The following is an 18697-nucleotide window of genomic DNA, read 5'->3' on the forward strand; positions in this document are numbered from 1 at the left end:
ATGACTTTGTGCTCACTCATAAAAACACTGCTGCTGATTGGAGAACACGTGAAGTTGCCGCGAATCGCGTTACATATGCTGGTTCTCAGGGTGGATACTTTTCTTCAGGGAAGTTTGATTCGTCTAAAATATGTAATTACTGTCGGGGAAAAGGCCATTGGAAAGGGGACTGCCCTATACTTAAAGAGAAAAATAAACAGATTGACGTAAATAAGTTTAAGCCTGCTGCAGTAGCAAATTCTGTTCATTCTAGTGGTGCTGAGTCTGAGGATAAACTGTTTAATGATTATTTGTCCACTTATGCTCCTTTTATTACAGAAGGTCGAGTGTTATTGTCAGATGGAGTTGAAGTTCCTGTCAGAATTCTACGTGACACAGGTGCTATGGATTCTTTCATTTTAGAGTCCATTTTGCCGTTTTCAGTGCAATCTGAAACTGGTAATAGTGTTTTAGTTCGAGGTATGGGCTTAAATACATTAACAGTTCCTCTTCATAAGGTTAAGCTTCACTCTGACTTAGTGACTGGGGAAGTAGTAGTGGGTTTGCGTCCTGCTTTACCAATTGAGGGTGTACACCTTATCTTGGGAAACAAATTAGCAGGAGATAAGGTGTGGCCAAATGCGTCTCCGTCTCCTATGGTTTCATCTAGTGGAGAGTTGAGTGAGTACGAAATGGTGGTAGACCCTGTGGGTGTTGTAACTCGCGCTATGGCTAAAAGTATGGAGCATTTGAAGCCTCAAGAAAGAAGTGAGCTAAAGGCACAGCACATTTTTTTGCCTGTACCTGATTTGTCTTCTCTGCCTTTTCCTCTGTCTGCAGATGACCTGAGTAAAGAACAACGGTTAGATTCCACTTTGGATGAGCTGTTTACCTCTGCACTTCAGGATGGCGATGTATCAGATAAGACTAGAGGCTATTTTGTACAAGATGGGTTATTGTTGAGGAAATGGAGTCCTCATGGTGAGAATTTTGTGGGAGATCCTATTGTTCAGGTAGTGGTTCCCACAAAATTTCGGCGTGGCGTGTTGGAGGTTGCACACGAAAAGTCGGGGCATTCTGGGGTGCGTAAGACCTATGATCGTGTTTTGCAGTATTTTTTTTGGCCACATTTAAAGAGCAATATTTCAACCTATATACGGTCATGTCACGTTTGTCAGGTAACCAGTAAGCCAAATCAAAAACTGAAACCAGTTCCATTACATCCGATTTCTGCTGATTGTAATCCCTTTGAACATCTTATAGTTGATTGCGTGGGCCCTATGCCACCTTCAAAATCGGGAAGCAAATATTTGCTTACGGTCATGTGTTTGGCTACACGTTTTCCTTCAGCCTATCCATTGCGAACAATTACATCGCGATCAATTGTAAGAGCTTTGTCACAATTCATGTCATTTTTTGGCATTCCTAAAATCATTCAAAGTGATCAGGGTACTAACCTTACCTCTCATCTCTTCCAACAGGTTTTAAAACAGCTTAAAATCAAACATAATCTTGCTAGTGTGCATCATCCGCAAAGCCAGGGAGCGTTGGAGAGATTTCATCAAACGTTGAAGTCTCTTCTTCGTGCTTATTGTGTGCAGTTGGACAGAGATTGGGAGGAGGGTTTGCCCTGGTTACTACTGGCTGCACGTGGGGTTGTGCACGAAAGCACTGGGTTTAGTCCCAATGATTTAGTTTTCGGTCATAAAGTTCGTGGGCTTGTGGGAGTGTTACAAAGTTCCGTCAAAATTTCTGACTCACCGAAAAATCTGTTGTCGTACGTTTATGGGTTTAGACAGAGGTTAATTGAGGCTAGAGCATTGGCCAGAGTTCAACAAAAAAAACAACAGGCAGGCATGAAACGGTTGTATGATCGCCAGGTGGAATGTCGTGTTTTTGAGCCAGGAGACCAAGTTCTTGTGTCACGTCTTTTGCCATCTTCTCCTTTCGAGGCAAAATTTGAAGGCCCGTATGTGGTGAAGCGTAAATTGAGTGATGAAAATTATGAGATTTTCACTCCGTTTCGGAGAAAGTTAACTCAATTATATCATGTGAATTTACTGAAACCATATTATGAGAAGTCTAATGGGGAAGTAAACCCTGTTTGTTCTGCTCTCCTTGCTGTTTCAGGTGTTGGAGCTGGGTTTTGCTCCGGGCAAATGGAGAATGAGGGTAAAGAACCAGATGATGGTATTTTACGTGGACGTTTAAATAATTCTGAGTCTTTGGAAAGGTTAAACGATGATCTGGTCCACTTGTCTCCTTCGCAGGTGGCGGAGTTGAGTGCACTTTTGCGGAGTTTCCCTGGGTTGTTTGGAGATACGCCGTCTCGAACAGATTGGGTTGAGCATGATATTGATGTGGGTAATGCTTCCCCTGTCAGACAGCGTTATTATCGTGTGTCACCAGAAAAAAGAGATTTGATGGAAGCAGAGATTAGGTATATGCAAGAAAATGATATTGCAGTTTCTTCGTGTTCCAACTGGGCGTCTCCGTGTCTATTAGTAGGAAAACCTGATGGGTCTGTAAGGTTTTGTACAGACTTTCGAAAGGTAAACGCTGTGACAAAGCCTGATTGTTTTCCACTCCCTCGGGTGGACGATTGTGTTGACCAGGTAGGCTCAGCTAGGTATGTAACTAAACTTGACCTGCTAAGAGGTTACTGGCAGGTGCCCTTGACTCGGCGAGCTCAAGAAATCTCTTCCTTCATTACACCATCAGGTCTTTACTCCTACAAAGTAATGAGTTTTGGGCTTAGAAATGCTCCTGCCACCTTTCAACGCCTGATGAATCGTGTGGTATCAGGCCTTGAGGGGTGTGCTGTGTATTTAGATTATCTGGTTGTCTTCAGTGACAGTTGGGATTTGCACTTACAACGTCTGCATGCAGTTTTGATGCGCCTTTCGGAAGCTAGCTTGACTGTGAATTTAGCCAAGTGTGATTTTGCTCGGGCCACTGTGACATACTTGGGTAAAGTGGTCGGAAGTGGTGAAGTTCGACCATTAAATGCAAAAGTTCAAGCTATTCAAGAATACTCTGCGCCTACTACCAAAAGAGAGCTTATGCGGTTTTTGGGTTTAGTGGGTTATTATCGTTCCTTTTGCTGTAACTTTTCGTCAGTTGTTGCACCACTTACCGATCTTTTGAAAACCAAAACAAAGTTCATATGGTCGTCAAATTGTGCGCTAGCTTTTGAAAATGTTAAGTCTCTATTGTGTTCGTCTTCTGTCCTTGCGGCTCCTTGTTTTGAAAGGTCCTTCTCTTTGCAGGTTGACGCTAGTCAGGTTGGAGCTGGAGCTGTTCTCCAACAGTCTGATGAACAGGGGGTTGTTCGGCCTGTCAGCTTCTTTTCGCGCAAGTTTAACTCATACCAGCTAAATTATTCCGTGGTGGAAAAGGAGGCTTTAGCGTTGATTTGGGCGTTACAGCATTTTGACATCTATGTTGGCTCAAGTCAACCTGTTGTTATTTATACAGACCACAACCCCTTGACGTTTTTAAATTCTCTTCACTGTCCTAACCAAAGGCTGATACGTTGGTCTTTGTTTCTTCAGGCTTATTGCCTTGATATTAAGCACATTAGAGGGTCTGAAAACGTTGTGGCAGACGCCCTGTCACGTTCCCCTATGAATGAGGCTTAAGTTGGTGTAAAAAAAAAAACAAAAAACACTCTTTTGGCTCTGGTTGCTGTCTTTGGTACTTTTTTTTTTTTCTTTTCTGTATGGTGTTTGTTTTTGTTTTAACGGTTTGTTTGTTTGCAGGGATTCTTAACAGATCCCTGTTCTAAGGGGAGGAGTGTGACGACCTGGGTATTCATTGGGCTTTTTTCCAGTAGACGTCGGATGACTCCGCCCACCGTAACCTGGTTGCATCCGTGACACCTGTGCCCAATTTCCCTTGCCTCTTTATAAGAAGCAAGCTTGATGGCAGAAGAGCGGGCGGCCAACTTGATTGTTTTTCGTTATAGTTTGATGTTTCTTTTTTGCACACATCACGAGACCACACCACAGGATATTACATTCTCGCACATATCTTTAGGATGCCATTACTGACTTTGAATACTATCTTAAGACGTTTTGGTATATTTGTTTGAGCTAAATCGTTTTTTTTTACGAATTGGCTTTCTTATGTCCCAGTTTTTGTTGCGTCCCCTTTTTGAGTCACGGGACGTAACACACATAAAAAACATATATGATGGTTAAATTAAGTGTTAACTTTTTCCTAAAAATCAACCACCACCAACGACTTTAGCCTCATGGAGCTCCTCTAGAACGAAAGGAACCAGTGGTAGAAGATATCGGAACTTCACAGGGACATTAAGTCATTGATAATCAACACAAGGCATTAATACTCCCTCTGTCTTTTCTGTTAGCTTAGATAATTGAGAAGTTTCATCTGGTCTCGTTGAGATATATAGCTGAGTATTATCATTATAACAATGGAAACTAATTCCGTATTTTCTAATGATATTACCAAGGGGCAACATGTATATTGAAAATAGAAGGGGACCTAGGACGGATCCTTGTGGCACTCCATATTTTACTGGTGATATATGAGATGACTCCCCATTTAAATAAACAAAATGGTAGCGATCGGACAGGTAGGATCTAAACCATCCTAGAGCTCACATGGTTTGGTGGTTGATGTTGTTATGGGTCGAGTGATACCTGGTGAAATATGTTGAATTTCTCTCATGTTCCTTCGACGCGAGGCTTGTTTCATCAGATTGGCAATCTTGATAATGAGACTTACAAAGTCAGAAAATGATAAATTCTCACCTTTACAAATCATCTCTGCCTGTAGATCAATGTTGAGACATGAACATGATGACATATTCAGTGGCTTTACGGTTACCTTGTGACATTTGAAGAATCTGGGTGGATGTATCCTCGCCCCCTGCGGGATATTTAAACACTTCTTGCAGTTGTTGAATGAAATAATCAAAAGATCTTCTAAATCACAACTTTTCTGATCATCAGGTTCACATAAAAATCAACTTTTTACTGCTAATATTGTTCTCTCTCTCTCTCTCTCTCTCCCTCTCTCTCTCTCTCCCTCTCTCTCTCTCTCTGAAGGTGGGTGTTTGTGATTTCATGAATTACGTGCTGTATGAACAGAAAGAGAGAGACAAAGCGAGCACATTCATTCTGATGTCTCTGTGTGATTCCTTCGGTGTGATCGTCTCACTGGTCAGGATGTGTTCTGACTCCTGAAATACTCCACAGAAACATGACTGAATATTCAAACCGCAGTCAGTCCGGCGGAGAATATGAATGGCATTATGAATATTATGATGACGAGGAGCCTGTGTCCTTCGAGGGCCTGAGAGCAAACAGATGTGAGTATCATTCACTTTTTAGATAGAGAGGAGTGTGTGTGTGTGTGTGTGTGTGCGTGTGTGTGTGTGTGTGTGTGTTCTAAATGCTGGTTTTGTCTCGTCAGACTCTATAGTGATTGGCTTCTGGGTCGGACTGGCCGTGTTCGTCATCTTTATGTTCTTTGTTTTGACGCTGCTGACAAAAACAGGAGCTCCGCATCCAGAGTGAGTAAAACACACACACTTTATTAAAGAGATGTGGAGAGCATTCAGTGTTTTTTAGGATTTGGGTGAGAAATATGAGAGTTCATATTGTGATCTCTGACGTTTTCAGTTCAACTGTTCATATCTTTTCTGAAACTTTAATATTAAAAATACAACAAAATCCATAGTTTTTACTCAAGGAATGGAACTCTGCAAACACTTTAAGAGCCACAAAATACATATAATTTTTTATTTTTTTATTTTACTTTTATCATTTTATTTCTTTTAAACCATTTCCATATGTATGGAGTCCCATTGGTGTCAAAATACTTTCAATTATCTATGAAGTTATATAAGTGTCAAAAACTTTTGAAAAATATATTTTCATTTCCTCATCTCACACACTAAAATCTCAGATCTCACAAAACAAAAATTTGAATATACTGCATTAAACAGGGGTAAATGCAGTAATAACATGCTAACTATCAAAACTTTGACTTTTTTTAGACTTTAACTCGTTAATGACAAGTTGCAGATCTCATATAATATGGTTGAAAGCTCTGAGTGTGTTGTTGTTTTTTAATAATGATGTGAATTTAGCACAGATTTTGAATGCATTTTGAGATCTAAATCTCATCCGTCAGAGACTGTCAGTCTTTGGGACTATAAATAAATTCCCACACAATACTGCAGCAGTTATTATGCCAAACACTCTCTCTGTCTCACACACACACACACACACACTCAATAACACACAACATGCTGCTTTTGTTCAGATGTGTTACTGTAGAATAAGGTTCACGTGTGTCTCCATAGAAACAGAGAGTCTGTAATCATATATTCAAATGAGCAGAAACACTTGAGCTGCTGCATATATTACAGCAAATGAGCCCTGATTTAATCAGTCATTAAAATGGGCTGTTCACCTATATCAAAGATCAGACAAACAAAAATAAATAAATGAATAAGAATTAACTTTCTGCTACACTGAAAAAAAACATTTTTTTACATTCAAATATTGCTAGTAAATTTAACGATTACAAAAATGAACACCATTGAATTAAACATTATAAAAATCTGAAATCATGTGTTCTTGTGAAACTTACTCAGATTATTATTATTATTATTATTTTACTTTTGGTATGTAGTTACTGATAAAAGTAATATTTTCCATATATTAAATTAGGAAAAAAAAGTTTTATTAATTCTTAATGATTACGTCAAACAATATAACTATGAGAAAATGTTTATTCATGTATTGTTTCTTTTTTTGACATTTTAATTAGTTTTTTTAAAAACGAAAATTAGTCATTTATGTTTTCTTTGGCTGAAGTAAAAGATAAAGCTGTCCGTGTTTCTGCGCAGGATCCCTGATCCCAGTGAAAAGCATCATGGTCTAGCTGACTGTGTGCTCGAGCTCGGCAGCTCTCAGCTGTTTTCTCTCCCGCCGCTGACGGACGAATCACGTTCCCTCTTTCACTTCTACATCCACGAGGAGGCCGTCAGAGACAGCGTGATTGGCCGAGGGAGGCATTGTGGGCGGGCCTCCAGGCTCCACCTCCAGGGGGCGGCAGAGGACGAGAGAGGAGATGAAGACGAGCACTTCCTGTCCGACTTCCACATTCCAAACTTCGTGAGCTCTGAACAGAACTACAGCGACGGCAATGATGACTTGGTGCCGTGTGAGCTGTCAATCACCGCAGACAGCCAATCAGCTGTGCTGAAGAGCTCAGAGTCCTATGATATCATCAGACGCTAGCACACAGGCTCGTGTTACACATGGACAGCGACCATAGACTGTATTAAAATATGGACGTAGTGTCCGGGACATCACCCATAGGTTTCCAAAGAGTGTTTTTGAAGCCAAAAGTAGGCGGAGCCAGCTGTCACCATTTTGTTTGTCAGCGCATCACCGCAGGTCACTCCCGGATAATTGAAAATGGGCAAAAAGGCGGGATCTGGTTGATGAAACCACGCCCACCTAGCACGACAGCATTGTCAGCAGCTGCAATCCACCTGTCACTCAAGTGGCCCCACCCTTAATTATTCAGAACTTTAAGGCTTAATATAATTTAAACGGATGAGTTATAAAATAATTCACCCTCCTCATAGTTGTCATAAAGGGCAAAATTAGCTATATAGAACAAAATATTTTTTTGCACCAGGCTGTAAACGTTTTTTTTCTGCTGTAAAGTTGGGCATTTTATCATGGGGAGTCTATGGGACTGACTGTCTTCTGCAGCGAGCCTCTAGCGGTCAGTCGATGAACTACAGCTTGAGTCACTTCTGTGCTGGCCTCACGAGAGAGAGAGCTGGACAGTGACTGATATTTAATGAGCTGCTGATAATCCTAAAAAGTGCAAAATAATGATGTTCTTATTGACATCTGTTTTTATTATTTAAAGAAACTATGTAGATTACGTAGTGTTCTCATTAGTGCAAGTGAACATCCCTTCACTGATTATGGACTTTAAGGTGATTATATATTTAGTTTAGTTTAGTTCTTGAGTAAAATGATGAAGGAAAGTGAAGTCTTCATGACACTGAAGATTCAGAACAGGTTTCTGTGATTTATTTGCCTGTGTTTACAAGTATTATAATATTTTTGAGATAATATTATAGTTTTATTCAAAGTTTATATTGTTTATATATTTTTTTTTTTGCTGTAAATTAGTTTATTTTTGTTCATCATTCACAGTGTCACTGCTTTTTTGGCACTTTTTTTTTCAAAAGTAGCTGTGCTATCAGACAAATAAAAGGATTTTGTATGCAGTGTATATATGCATCTGATAGAAAAACTATAGACATAATGCAGATGAGCAAACGCTCTAGAAACACTTCTTGAAGATGTCAAATAGACGTCTCTGAGATGTACCTCGATTTTGTATGTGCAAAAATCACTTACTGGGGTTTAAGTGCCAAATTTCTGCACAAATATTTAGTCATAGCTCAGTAAAAGCATGTGTTTGACCTCTCAAACAAGCAAACAGAGGCTGAAAGCGTCAGCATGTTTGTCACAGACGCTGTTCCTCCTGAGAAAAGACACGAACACTGCAATTAACTCCACTAATGACCACCAAACACACTGGCTTCAGCGCAAAGCATTCTGGGTGAGCTTTCCAGAGTTATGAGAGATAAAGAGACCGAACGAGAGATTCACCGCTGCGTCACGTGTCTCTCAGCTCTATAATGAAGCTGTATTGAGTGTGAGGACGCTTCACTTCCAACAGAGGAGAGAGGGGAAAGGTCGTTTCCATGGAGAAGAGAGTAATGTGTTATAACAGAAAACAACATTTATATCGCTCTTCAACCTGATTTAATGGAAACATCTGAGAGAAGTGTGTGTAGGAGAGCCGTTTTCTGCTCATTTGTTCAGAAATATTGCAGCTAAAGCTTTGAGATCTTCAGTTTTCTCTGTTATGAAAGATCAGATGAAACGAATATGATGAAGCTTGTGTAAGTTCAGCTCTGAATAACGAGTCGTGATGCTCAGAGACAGTTCATGATCACCACGCATTTATTAAACAATGAACATCCTCAGAATAAAACACACACAGATGAAGAAAGAAGACATAGTGAGGAGTGTTGCTGTGGAAACAGAGTGGGATGGAGAGTGAGGGACTGATGGAGTCAACGCTTACATCCCATAAACTACACACACACACACACACACTCACATTCTCTCTCACACACACACACACACACACACACACACACACACACTCACACACACACTCACACTCACACACACACACACACACACACACTCACACACACACTCACACACACACTCACACTCACACACACACACACACACACTCACACTCTCACACACACACTCACATTCTCTCTCACACACACACACACACACACTCTCACACACACACACACACTCTCTCTCACACACACACACACACACTGGAAACTTGTATTATAGAATAAAACTGTAAATGCTGATTAACCCTGCTGGACAATCCAGCCTCTAAACACTGCAGCTGATTTCCGGGTCTAAACTTGTCATTAGCTGGTTTCAGTTGTTTACTAGTTCTTAAATAAAAAAAATACTTCTAAATTGTTTTTGTAAATTTAAATCTATATAATAATTCCATTTAATTTAACTCAATTCCATATTAATTCCATTTTAATTAATATTATCTTAGAGGTTTATTTCTGTTTGTTCAGGTACATTGAACTTCTTGTTCAGAGTCAGGTTTTGTAGAAGAGTAAGCAGCAGTAAATATTCTCACAAAGGGCAAAATAGACCCTATGCACAAATAGACTTTCTAATTAAATTAGACACACAAACAGCATTATTTATATAGACATTATAAAAAGTGGTTAAGTAAACGAGTAAAGTATACATAAGTAATATTTCGCAGAAAAACAACATGGATTATTACACTTCTGTACAGGGTTATACACAGTCACAGAACAGGACATCATATATATTTAAACAGCTCAGAAATAAAATATTCCATATACAATCTAAAAGAATTATGTTTTTGCGCAAACGTTTTGAGAACATTATTAAAAACCAGATAACTCTGAACACGTTCAATTAACATCACTGGAAAAACATTAATAACCTTGAGAGAACCTTGAGAGAACCTTGAGAGAACGTTACTTGTTAGCTTTGTATGACCAGCTGGGAACTGGCCTGTTTCTGGTCTGAGATGATCTACAGTGACTGTCCTGATAATTGACCTAAAAACACAACAAAGAATGGCTGCTGGTTAGGAATGAGGAGCAGCTGTGATGCGGTTCTGTCGTCAGCAGGTGGCGCTAAAGCTGCGGTGTACAGGCGAACCTCTCTGTGTCTGTGTGTGATTCAGGGCCCTGACACTCTGGAAACATAAAGCAGACAGCATAAAACCACAGCTTTACTAGAAGCTCAGTGAAGGACTGCTCGGACGGGACAGAGTGAAACATCCCTCAGCTCAGATCAGACCAGGAGAGAGGATCTGCCTGAAGACAGTCCGGTGTTTGTGTTTGCTGGAGGCACAGGAGACTCTGCCCAACCATCTGGATCTGGTTTCAGACAGCAGGAGCCGAGTATGTGCGGTTACAGTGAGTCACGGCGGGCGTTACCAAACGCTCCCAGAATGCTCAGCGCTGAAACCACGGAAACAAGTCATTAAAACTGAATTGGATGTGTTGAGGAAAGGGTTAAACATCCGTTTCCAACTCTACTGTAAATGAGAGTTAATCTTACAGCAGTAAGAAACCTTCACAGAACGTCTGTTCAGTCATCTGCTCTCAACAGAAACGGTGCATCTACATCATTAATGGAATGTGTTGCTTTATTTTCTTAAATGTTTTACACGGACATTAGTCAAATGCTTTTTTTTTATGTTACATATATGTTCCCAGAATTTTAGCAAAATGAAATTAAATATTCCTCTAAAGTTTGCATGGGTGTTTTGAATGTTCAGAGATCATAAAGAAATAATATTTCAGAACTAAATGCAAGGTTAGGAAAACAAAGCTATGAATTGTGCACTTTTTTACTGCCTCCTCCATCTCTGCAGAACTGCATTCCCTGTCCAGAGCCAGCCAGAGTTACTCGTTTTGTTGCTTTTTAAATCTATTCCTCTAGAAGTTGAAATGAAAGCAGGCCTTGGAGAACTCCACCGAACATGAACACTTCTGTCAGTCTGTAGAGACATCAAGACAAAGCAGGTTCCCAAAGACTGTGAGATTCTCTTCAGTTGTTTCTCTGAGGGAGGTGAGGCCTCGCATGCATCAATAATTCAGTGTGTGTGTGTGTGTGTGTGTGTGTCATTCCTGTCCTGTTCTCTGGCCTCACACCTGTTCCTCTGACACTGGACACACACAGGTGTGAGATATCCTCAGGTGTGTGTTGTTCAGGAGCAGCGGAGGCTCTTCTGCTGATGTCCTGAGCCGCTGGATCATGGGAAGCTGGCACGTCTCTCAGTGTTTACACACTTGACTGGTCAGAATGGCTTTATGGAGTGAGAGTCGCTCTGAACAGGTCTGTACTTGAGCAGTGAAGGTGTGGGTCTGACGCTCAGGTAAATAATTAGCACAGGTGCTCGAGCTTTCTCTTTCTTTACACGAGAACTTCAGCATCAGCTCCATCTGAGAGGATTCCTCTGCCTTCAGCTCCGAGGACTGACTGTGAGTCTCTCTGCACTGGTTTGATGAAGGACGAGGAGAACGGGTGCATGCTTGGGTTTGGGCTAAATATCTGGATTAGTGTCCTGAGCAAATGATAGGATTTCCACGAGATCCACAAGAGATTCGCTGTTCTTTAGAAAACCATCTACAGGTGCCAAGCAACACATTTAGGGAACATCGTTTTAACATTGTACTAAAACGTTCAAATGTGCCGTTTTCTTGTCATGTTTAGAACGTTATTTAAAGGTTGCAAAAACGTTTCGCATGTTCTCCTCATCCAGAACATAAGTAATTAAACATTTATTTCTAATATCGTATGTAAAAATGTGCCGTATTATTGTCATGATTAGAAAGTTTTCTATAAAAATTACAAAATAAATTTGCACAACGTTTTAGATGCTAACATTTTCACCCAAAATATAACATTTGAACTTTTATTTGTAAAACGTTACTGAAATGTTAAAATGTTCCGTTTTCTTGTCATGATTAGAACGTTATTTAAAGGTTGCAAAAACGTTTTGCATGTTCTACTCACCCAAATATTTAACATTAATTAAACATTTATTTGTAACATCCCTAAGAACATAAAAATGCGCAGTATTCTGCTTACAATCTTGTTTTCTACACCTCGCTTCAAGAACGTTTTTCCTTACATCTATGACTTTTAAAGAACACTGTTGGATATTTTGTAGTAACTTTTAAAATCATTGTTTATAAATGCTTTAAAGAGAGAGGGTTTGCTGTAAACCTTCCCCCATTTTCCATGTATTAAACAATAACTGCATTCAAGAAAGAGTTAAAGTTGTATTTCTGTATATTTAATGAGCGTATAATAACAGTAAACTGAACAATATCGCCTCTGTGCTGAACTGAGCTGTGTTGTTGTTGGGAAACGCATGTAAATATGATCGAGGAGCTTCTGAGATGTTCTTCTGCTTCAGTGTGGGACTCAGTTCATCTGATCCTCTGAAACACAATCTCTCTCTCTCTCTCTCTCTCTCTCTCTCTCTCTCTCTCTCTCTCTCTCTCTCTCTCTCTCTCTCTCTCTCTCTCTCTCTCTCTCTCTCTCTCTCTCTCTCTCTCTCTCGTCTCTCTCTCTCTCTCTCTCTCTCTCTCTCTCTCTCTCTCTCTCTCTCTCTCTCTCTCTCGCTCTCTCTCTCTCTCTCTCTCTCTCCTCCGTCTCTCATAACTAATGAGCGCTCGCACCCGTTATTGAGCTTCAGCTTGTGATCGGTTGGCTCGATCCGGGGCTCGTGAGTCGCAGGTCTGGATCACTTCACTAAAGACGCGCTGCTCTGGGTGTTCCGCTCGCCGCAGACCGGGACCCGGACCGTGAGTTCTGAGGAATTACCGCCTGACGACTGCATGACATTCTGTAGAAATACTTTCTGTAGAAATACTTTAGAATCTTTAATTTCTTGTTCATACGTTTCCTCGTTTTAATTTAAACTGTAACGAAATGTTTCATTTTTAAATCGCTTCGTGTCTTTTAGTGTTCTCTCAGACTGTTTCAATAGAGATATTAAAGTTAGGAGATATAAAGTCAAACTCTGAATAACGTTTCTCCTTAAAGAGACAGTTGACCAAAAATGTTATAATTTACTCAACCTCAAGTTGTCCCAAACCTGTATGAGTTTCTTCCTTCTGATACTCGGATAAAATATTATTTGAAGAATGCTGGTAACCAAATAGTTGTTTTTTTATTTATTTACTGTGGAAGTCAATGGCTACCGTCAGCTATTTTTGTTGAAACTATTCTTTTGAACTTCAGTGACATATCACGTGTGAATGGCAGAAACTATGTTTAGAGTAGTTATATAGAGGGATTTATGTGTCTGTTTTTGTTTTTGCAGATTAATGGCAGATTAGTGGGCTTTGCTTGTGATGTTACACTTCTGAATGCTGTTTTCATTACAAACTACATGATGAACAGAATTAGAGTGAAAAGTTGTGTTGAATTTGTGTTTGGTTTGTCTCTTTTGCTTTAATGACAGCATGATCAGAGTCACTCATTAAAATACATCTGTCATCAGAGACTTACAAATGGTGCAGAATATTAGACATTTATTTACATTTTTCAAAATCCTGCAACTTTGTTTCCAAGTTTTAATGCAGACACACTCAACTTTTCCACTAATTTTGGCTCTGATTTGTAGCGTTTGATAGAAAATCATGCTCAGCTCCCCAGAAAACCATGTTGCGTATGATGACCACAGTCTCTGTTTTATAACTTCAGACTCAGTTTAGTTTAAATTAGCTTACTCATTCAATGCATTTCCAAATTAGCATGTTAGCATTCAATGAACAAGTTAAGAGCAACTAACCAGTGATGTTGGAAACTAACCTTTTCAAAGCTTTGAATAAATTTAACCAATTGTTTGCAAAATGATTCAGTTTTCTGAAGAACTCAAATCATCACACAACAACAAAAACAAGCCAAAACTGCATGAAAACAGTACATACAAAATTAACATAAAAACAAAACCTTTTTGTCTAAAAGGTTCCATTAAGAACCTTTAACATCTGAAGAACTTTAACATCTTTATGGAGAAAGAGAAGGTTCTTCAGATTATAAAAAGGTTCTTTAAAGCAGCTTTATTATTATAAGTGTAATTTGCAGGGCTTGTTTTGTTTGTTTTATGGAGGACGTGTCTAAACAGGCCAATCAAGAATTATTAACGTATTTCTTTAATTAATGAATCATAAATAATGTCTACGAATTTATAAAACTGATCCGGGATCAGGTAGAAACCGGTTCAACCGAACCATTGAAATCATGTGAACTTAGATGCGACTATTTGAAAATCTGGAATCTCAGGATGCAAAGAAATCAAAATAATATCTTTATATTATTATATTATATCCTGCAAGTCAATGATCAAATTTTTCCCCTTAATTTCTGCCCCAGGTGTGTGTTACAGATTAGACTCTCAGGACTTCATGTGTTTGTGTGTTTGTAGGGTGAGAGTCCACAGGAGCACAGCCCAGGGGTGTTGAGTCGCATCGGGAGCTGGCTGTCGTGGGGTTGGGGCAGAGATGACCCCAGCTCCCAAACACAGCAAGAGGAGGCTCCTGAGGAGGACCACAGAGAAACCAGCCACCCTGCTGGAGCAGACGACACAGACAGGCCTGCACTAGGTGAGAGCGTTCCAGCAGAGACAAGCCCATCCCTCGAGCGGAATGCCAAACATCTGAGACCTGGCCGTGGAGGGGAGGACGGGACGGGCAGGAGGTCGAAAGGTCACGGGGACACCAGAGAAACCTGCATAAAAACCAAACGCAGTCAGTCGTTCGAGAGGAGTACGGCACCGGAACTCTTTGATCAAATGGGCCGGAAGAGATCTGGCAGAAGGAGGCGGAGCTCTCACGGAGATGAGGGCGGAGCTCAAACTAAATCCCCAACCAATCCCCAACCTGAAAGCCCTGCAACAACCAGTTTGACGAGCAGCCCGCGGACAGCATGTGCTGACTCAGCCGTTGAGGAGGCGGCAAACAGCCTTCAGGAGCCAAACTCAGGTAGACGTGAGGATGTCGTCCGCGTGGAATATTTGGAAGCAAACCTGAGTGAAGATTCGGTTGAGGTGGTTTGTTCAGATATGGACGAGGAACGGGTGGTGAGGCTGACGGAGAGCGCTGAATCCAAACGCAGGAGCATCAAAGTGTCTCACAGCGAGGTGGTCTTCGCTAAAAAGGTGGTGGTCACCTCAGAGGACCAAAATGAAGACCATAATGTGGCTTTTAAAGACACTACGGACACCAAACGACCAAGAGCTGAGGAAACATCAAGGTAAATTTACCTGTTCTACCTGTTTTTGCCTGTGCTTACAAAAATAACATACAATAATCTTGTGTTTGATTTGATTTGAGAGCCTTTTAATGCACACGTTTCTGTTTGAACTTGAAGTTGAATACGCTTCATCCAAGCGTTGGAAATCTTTCTTTAGATGATCAGGACATAACATCATGCGTCATGTTGTGAAATCTGCTCTCTTACTCGTCATTCCTCTGTAAAGTCAAACATTAAAAATAACCTGTTGGCTAACGACGCTGACCTGGTTTCAAGAGCTCCCTGCATTGAGAATAGGCATCTTCATAACAATAAAGCGTTTAGATATTTAAATGCCAGTTTTTCTAGATGTCAGCCTTGTGTTTGTCTTCTATAGGCATCAACGGTTCTTAAAGGGACAGTTCACCTAAAAATAAATGCCATTTCAACCTGCTGTGATTTTCTTTTGCTGAAAACAAAAGGAGGTATTTTGAAGTACATTAAAGTATAATTCATCCTTCCACAAATCAATGGAGCAGAAAGTCTTAAATTCATGAAATCATGGCACAGAATGCAAATGTCATTTATTTTTGTCTTGTACAAATATCTAAACAACCTTAAATCAAGATACATTTACTTGAGATGCAAAGTGAAGTTTTTTTTTTTAAATGAACAAAATTAAGTGAGTTGATGCCTAAAGATCTGTCAATGGGGAATTAAAACTTGTTTCCCTTTGAATTAAGTTGATATTTCTGAGCTTGCTGGCTGATATTTGTCCTTTATCATACATACGCCCCATTTTCACAAATAAAAAAAACAACAACAGCAAGAATTCATGTCATTTCAGCATCTAACTTGAATTTTTTAAGGAATTGGACTGCAAAATGACAAAAAAAAAAAAAAAAACATTATCCTTATTTTGCAGTGTGATCAGAAGTTACAGTAAGAATGATTTCCATAGTTGAATTAAAAAGTAATGGAGATATGCTTTATTTTCAGACTTTTAAGTGTTGCTAATTTACATGTATAGAACATAGTGACATATTGTGTTCTCTTTAATTTATTCCTTAACTTTCTTTAAGAAGTCTTAAATTTGCCTTCATAAATCTTACAGAAACCCGGTAATGTCCTGCTCCAAAAATAATATGATGGCTAAATGAAAGTTCTGTGTGAGAAACATGCTCAAATGCATGCCATTTGTGATCATTTAAGTTATTTACTGATAGTTTTCCCCTCTGTTGAAGCTCTTAAAAATCATACTCACACAAAGAAACTGTGAAAAAGTTGCTTTTTGGAGTTTGACAGTCATTCACTCCATTCAAAGGGAAAGAGCAACAAAAGTCATGTGGGGGCACGTGTTAGTCACTCTCAATAAAAGTGTTTTTCTGAAAATGCAAAGGCAGAAGGGGAATTCAGTTTCTTAAATGATTTGTAGCTTGCTTCAAGCAGAGAAAGAACTGAAGAGAAAAAAACAGGAAGAGTACACAAAGCCAGAGAAAGTGGAAAGACAATGAGTCAACAGCTAATGAAGGGAGTGGATGCTAATGTACACTTGAAACTTTTTGAACCAGTTTTGATCTTTTTTCTTTGTTATTTTACAGATTTCCGGAAGACAGAGTGGACGGCACCAATGTAAAGTCCAGTCATAACAAGGCCAGAATCGCAGACAAGATCAGTCTGTTTGAGCGAGGAGCCACCAGTGCAGTCAGTAGCTCCACAAACCTGCGTCACCTGGATATTTCTTCAGCTCGAAATGTGGCCAGTCGTTTCAGAGATTTGACAGAACATGCCGGAACACGGTCCAGTTCTGCACCTCCAAACCAAATGGTTAAAGAGAGGGCGAAGAATTTCAGCACGGGGAGGAGAGAGGAAGAGAAGCTGACGTTGACGTCCGGTCGTATTCTGAACGAAGGACATTCAAAAACGACTGAAATATCGTGTTCTGGACGTTTTGAAAAATCTATAGCAAAGACAGACACCAGTGGAGAGTCAAAGTTTAAATCCAAACCTCATTTAAATATAGATCAACCTGACTCTAAATCCTACAGTGCTACACCTGCATCGTCTGAGAGCACAGGTGACTCAAGCATTGGGAATAAAAAGACGGATTCTCTCCCGACAGTTTCATCACCTACTGACAAGTCCCCGCAGGTGAAATCACCAACCCGGACAGGCACAAGATCTAAAAAACGTCGAGGCAAAGACCCGCTCAGCCCCACCAAACAAGAAATGGGTCAAGGTAAACAGGAAGTCAAGGACAAACCTCTTGTAGATGCAAGAGACGTTGTAAAGACCCCAGAGCAGAACACCTCTGATAAAGAAAGACCCAACAAAAAACCCTCAGTCCCTCCCAAGTTGGAGAAAGCAGAAGAAATTATGCAAAGCACACAAAAGAAATCTGACTCAAAGAATGCTGACACAAAGCTTCCTTCAGAAGTGAAAAGCAAGGATGAGAAGGAGAGTGAGAATAGCGGTGACTTTGAAGCACAGATAGTTGCCGTTGCTTCTGATACATATCCTTCTACATCCAGAAAGGACAGCTCAAATAAAGAGAAGATACAGACAGACATTGACTCAAAAACGGAAGAGAAACAAAAAAACAGCAACAAAAAGCAGCACTCAGAAGGAGAGCAGGGAGACAAGCAGAGGAACAGAGCCGTGATTGTAAACTCGTTGTTTGGAGAGTCAGGGAAACCAGATCCATCTGTGACAAAAGAAGAGAAACCACTGTCCCCAGAGGACCTGAAAGAGACCAGATCTAAAGACTCCTCTGAGCCAGCCAATAGCAGCGCTGCAACCTCCAGGAACAATGCCATGCCAAACTGTGGGAATGAGACGGATACACTGGTCTTACCTGAGAAACCAGTAAATACCCCTGAAAATACCCCAAAATCGGCACAAAGACTGTCAGAGATGAACCGAAAAAGTCAGGAAAAGGACTGTCTGACCAGTCAGAACCAGAAAATTGACCTTGTTACAGAAATAACTGATCATCTGAAAACAACTGAGACACACAAACATAGTAAGGAAGTAAAAACATCAAAGCCAACTGAGCTGAAAATAGAACGTAAATCAAAACAAGCTAAATCAAAGGACATCACCGTTGTGAGACAGAGAGACAAAACAATTATGGGAACCAGTCAAGGTAAAGAAACTCAGACTACTGAGAAAAACTCTGAATTGTCCAATCAGACTATAGAAAACACCACTTCTACCAGCAAGACACCAGCAACACCAAACCCTGCACTGGTCAAAGACCAAAATAATAAAATGGACACCATAATTTCACCTCA

The 18697-nt window shown here is 40.2% G+C and overlaps 1 protein-coding gene across 1 annotated transcript; it reads left to right on the forward strand.

The window, feature by feature from the left end:
- Positions 1–5020: 5020 nt before the first annotated feature.
- Positions 5021–7488, forward strand: LOC127943156 (melanocortin-2 receptor accessory protein 2B-like). Its single transcript, XM_052539376.1, has 3 exons — positions 5021–5317; positions 5422–5521; positions 6866–7488. Exons 1-3 carry the CDS (start codon positions 5209–5211, stop codon positions 7257–7259), a joined length of 603 nt encoding a protein of 200 aa, XP_052395336.1. The 5' UTR covers positions 5021–5208; the 3' UTR covers positions 7260–7488.
- The last annotated feature ends 11209 nt before the right edge of the window (positions 7489–18697 follow it).

This window comes from Carassius gibelio, chromosome A3, assembly GCF_023724105.1.
Source record: "Carassius gibelio isolate Cgi1373 ecotype wild population from Czech Republic chromosome A3, carGib1.2-hapl.c, whole genome shotgun sequence".
Classification (NCBI taxonomy): domain Eukaryota; kingdom Metazoa; phylum Chordata; class Actinopteri; order Cypriniformes; family Cyprinidae; genus Carassius; species Carassius gibelio.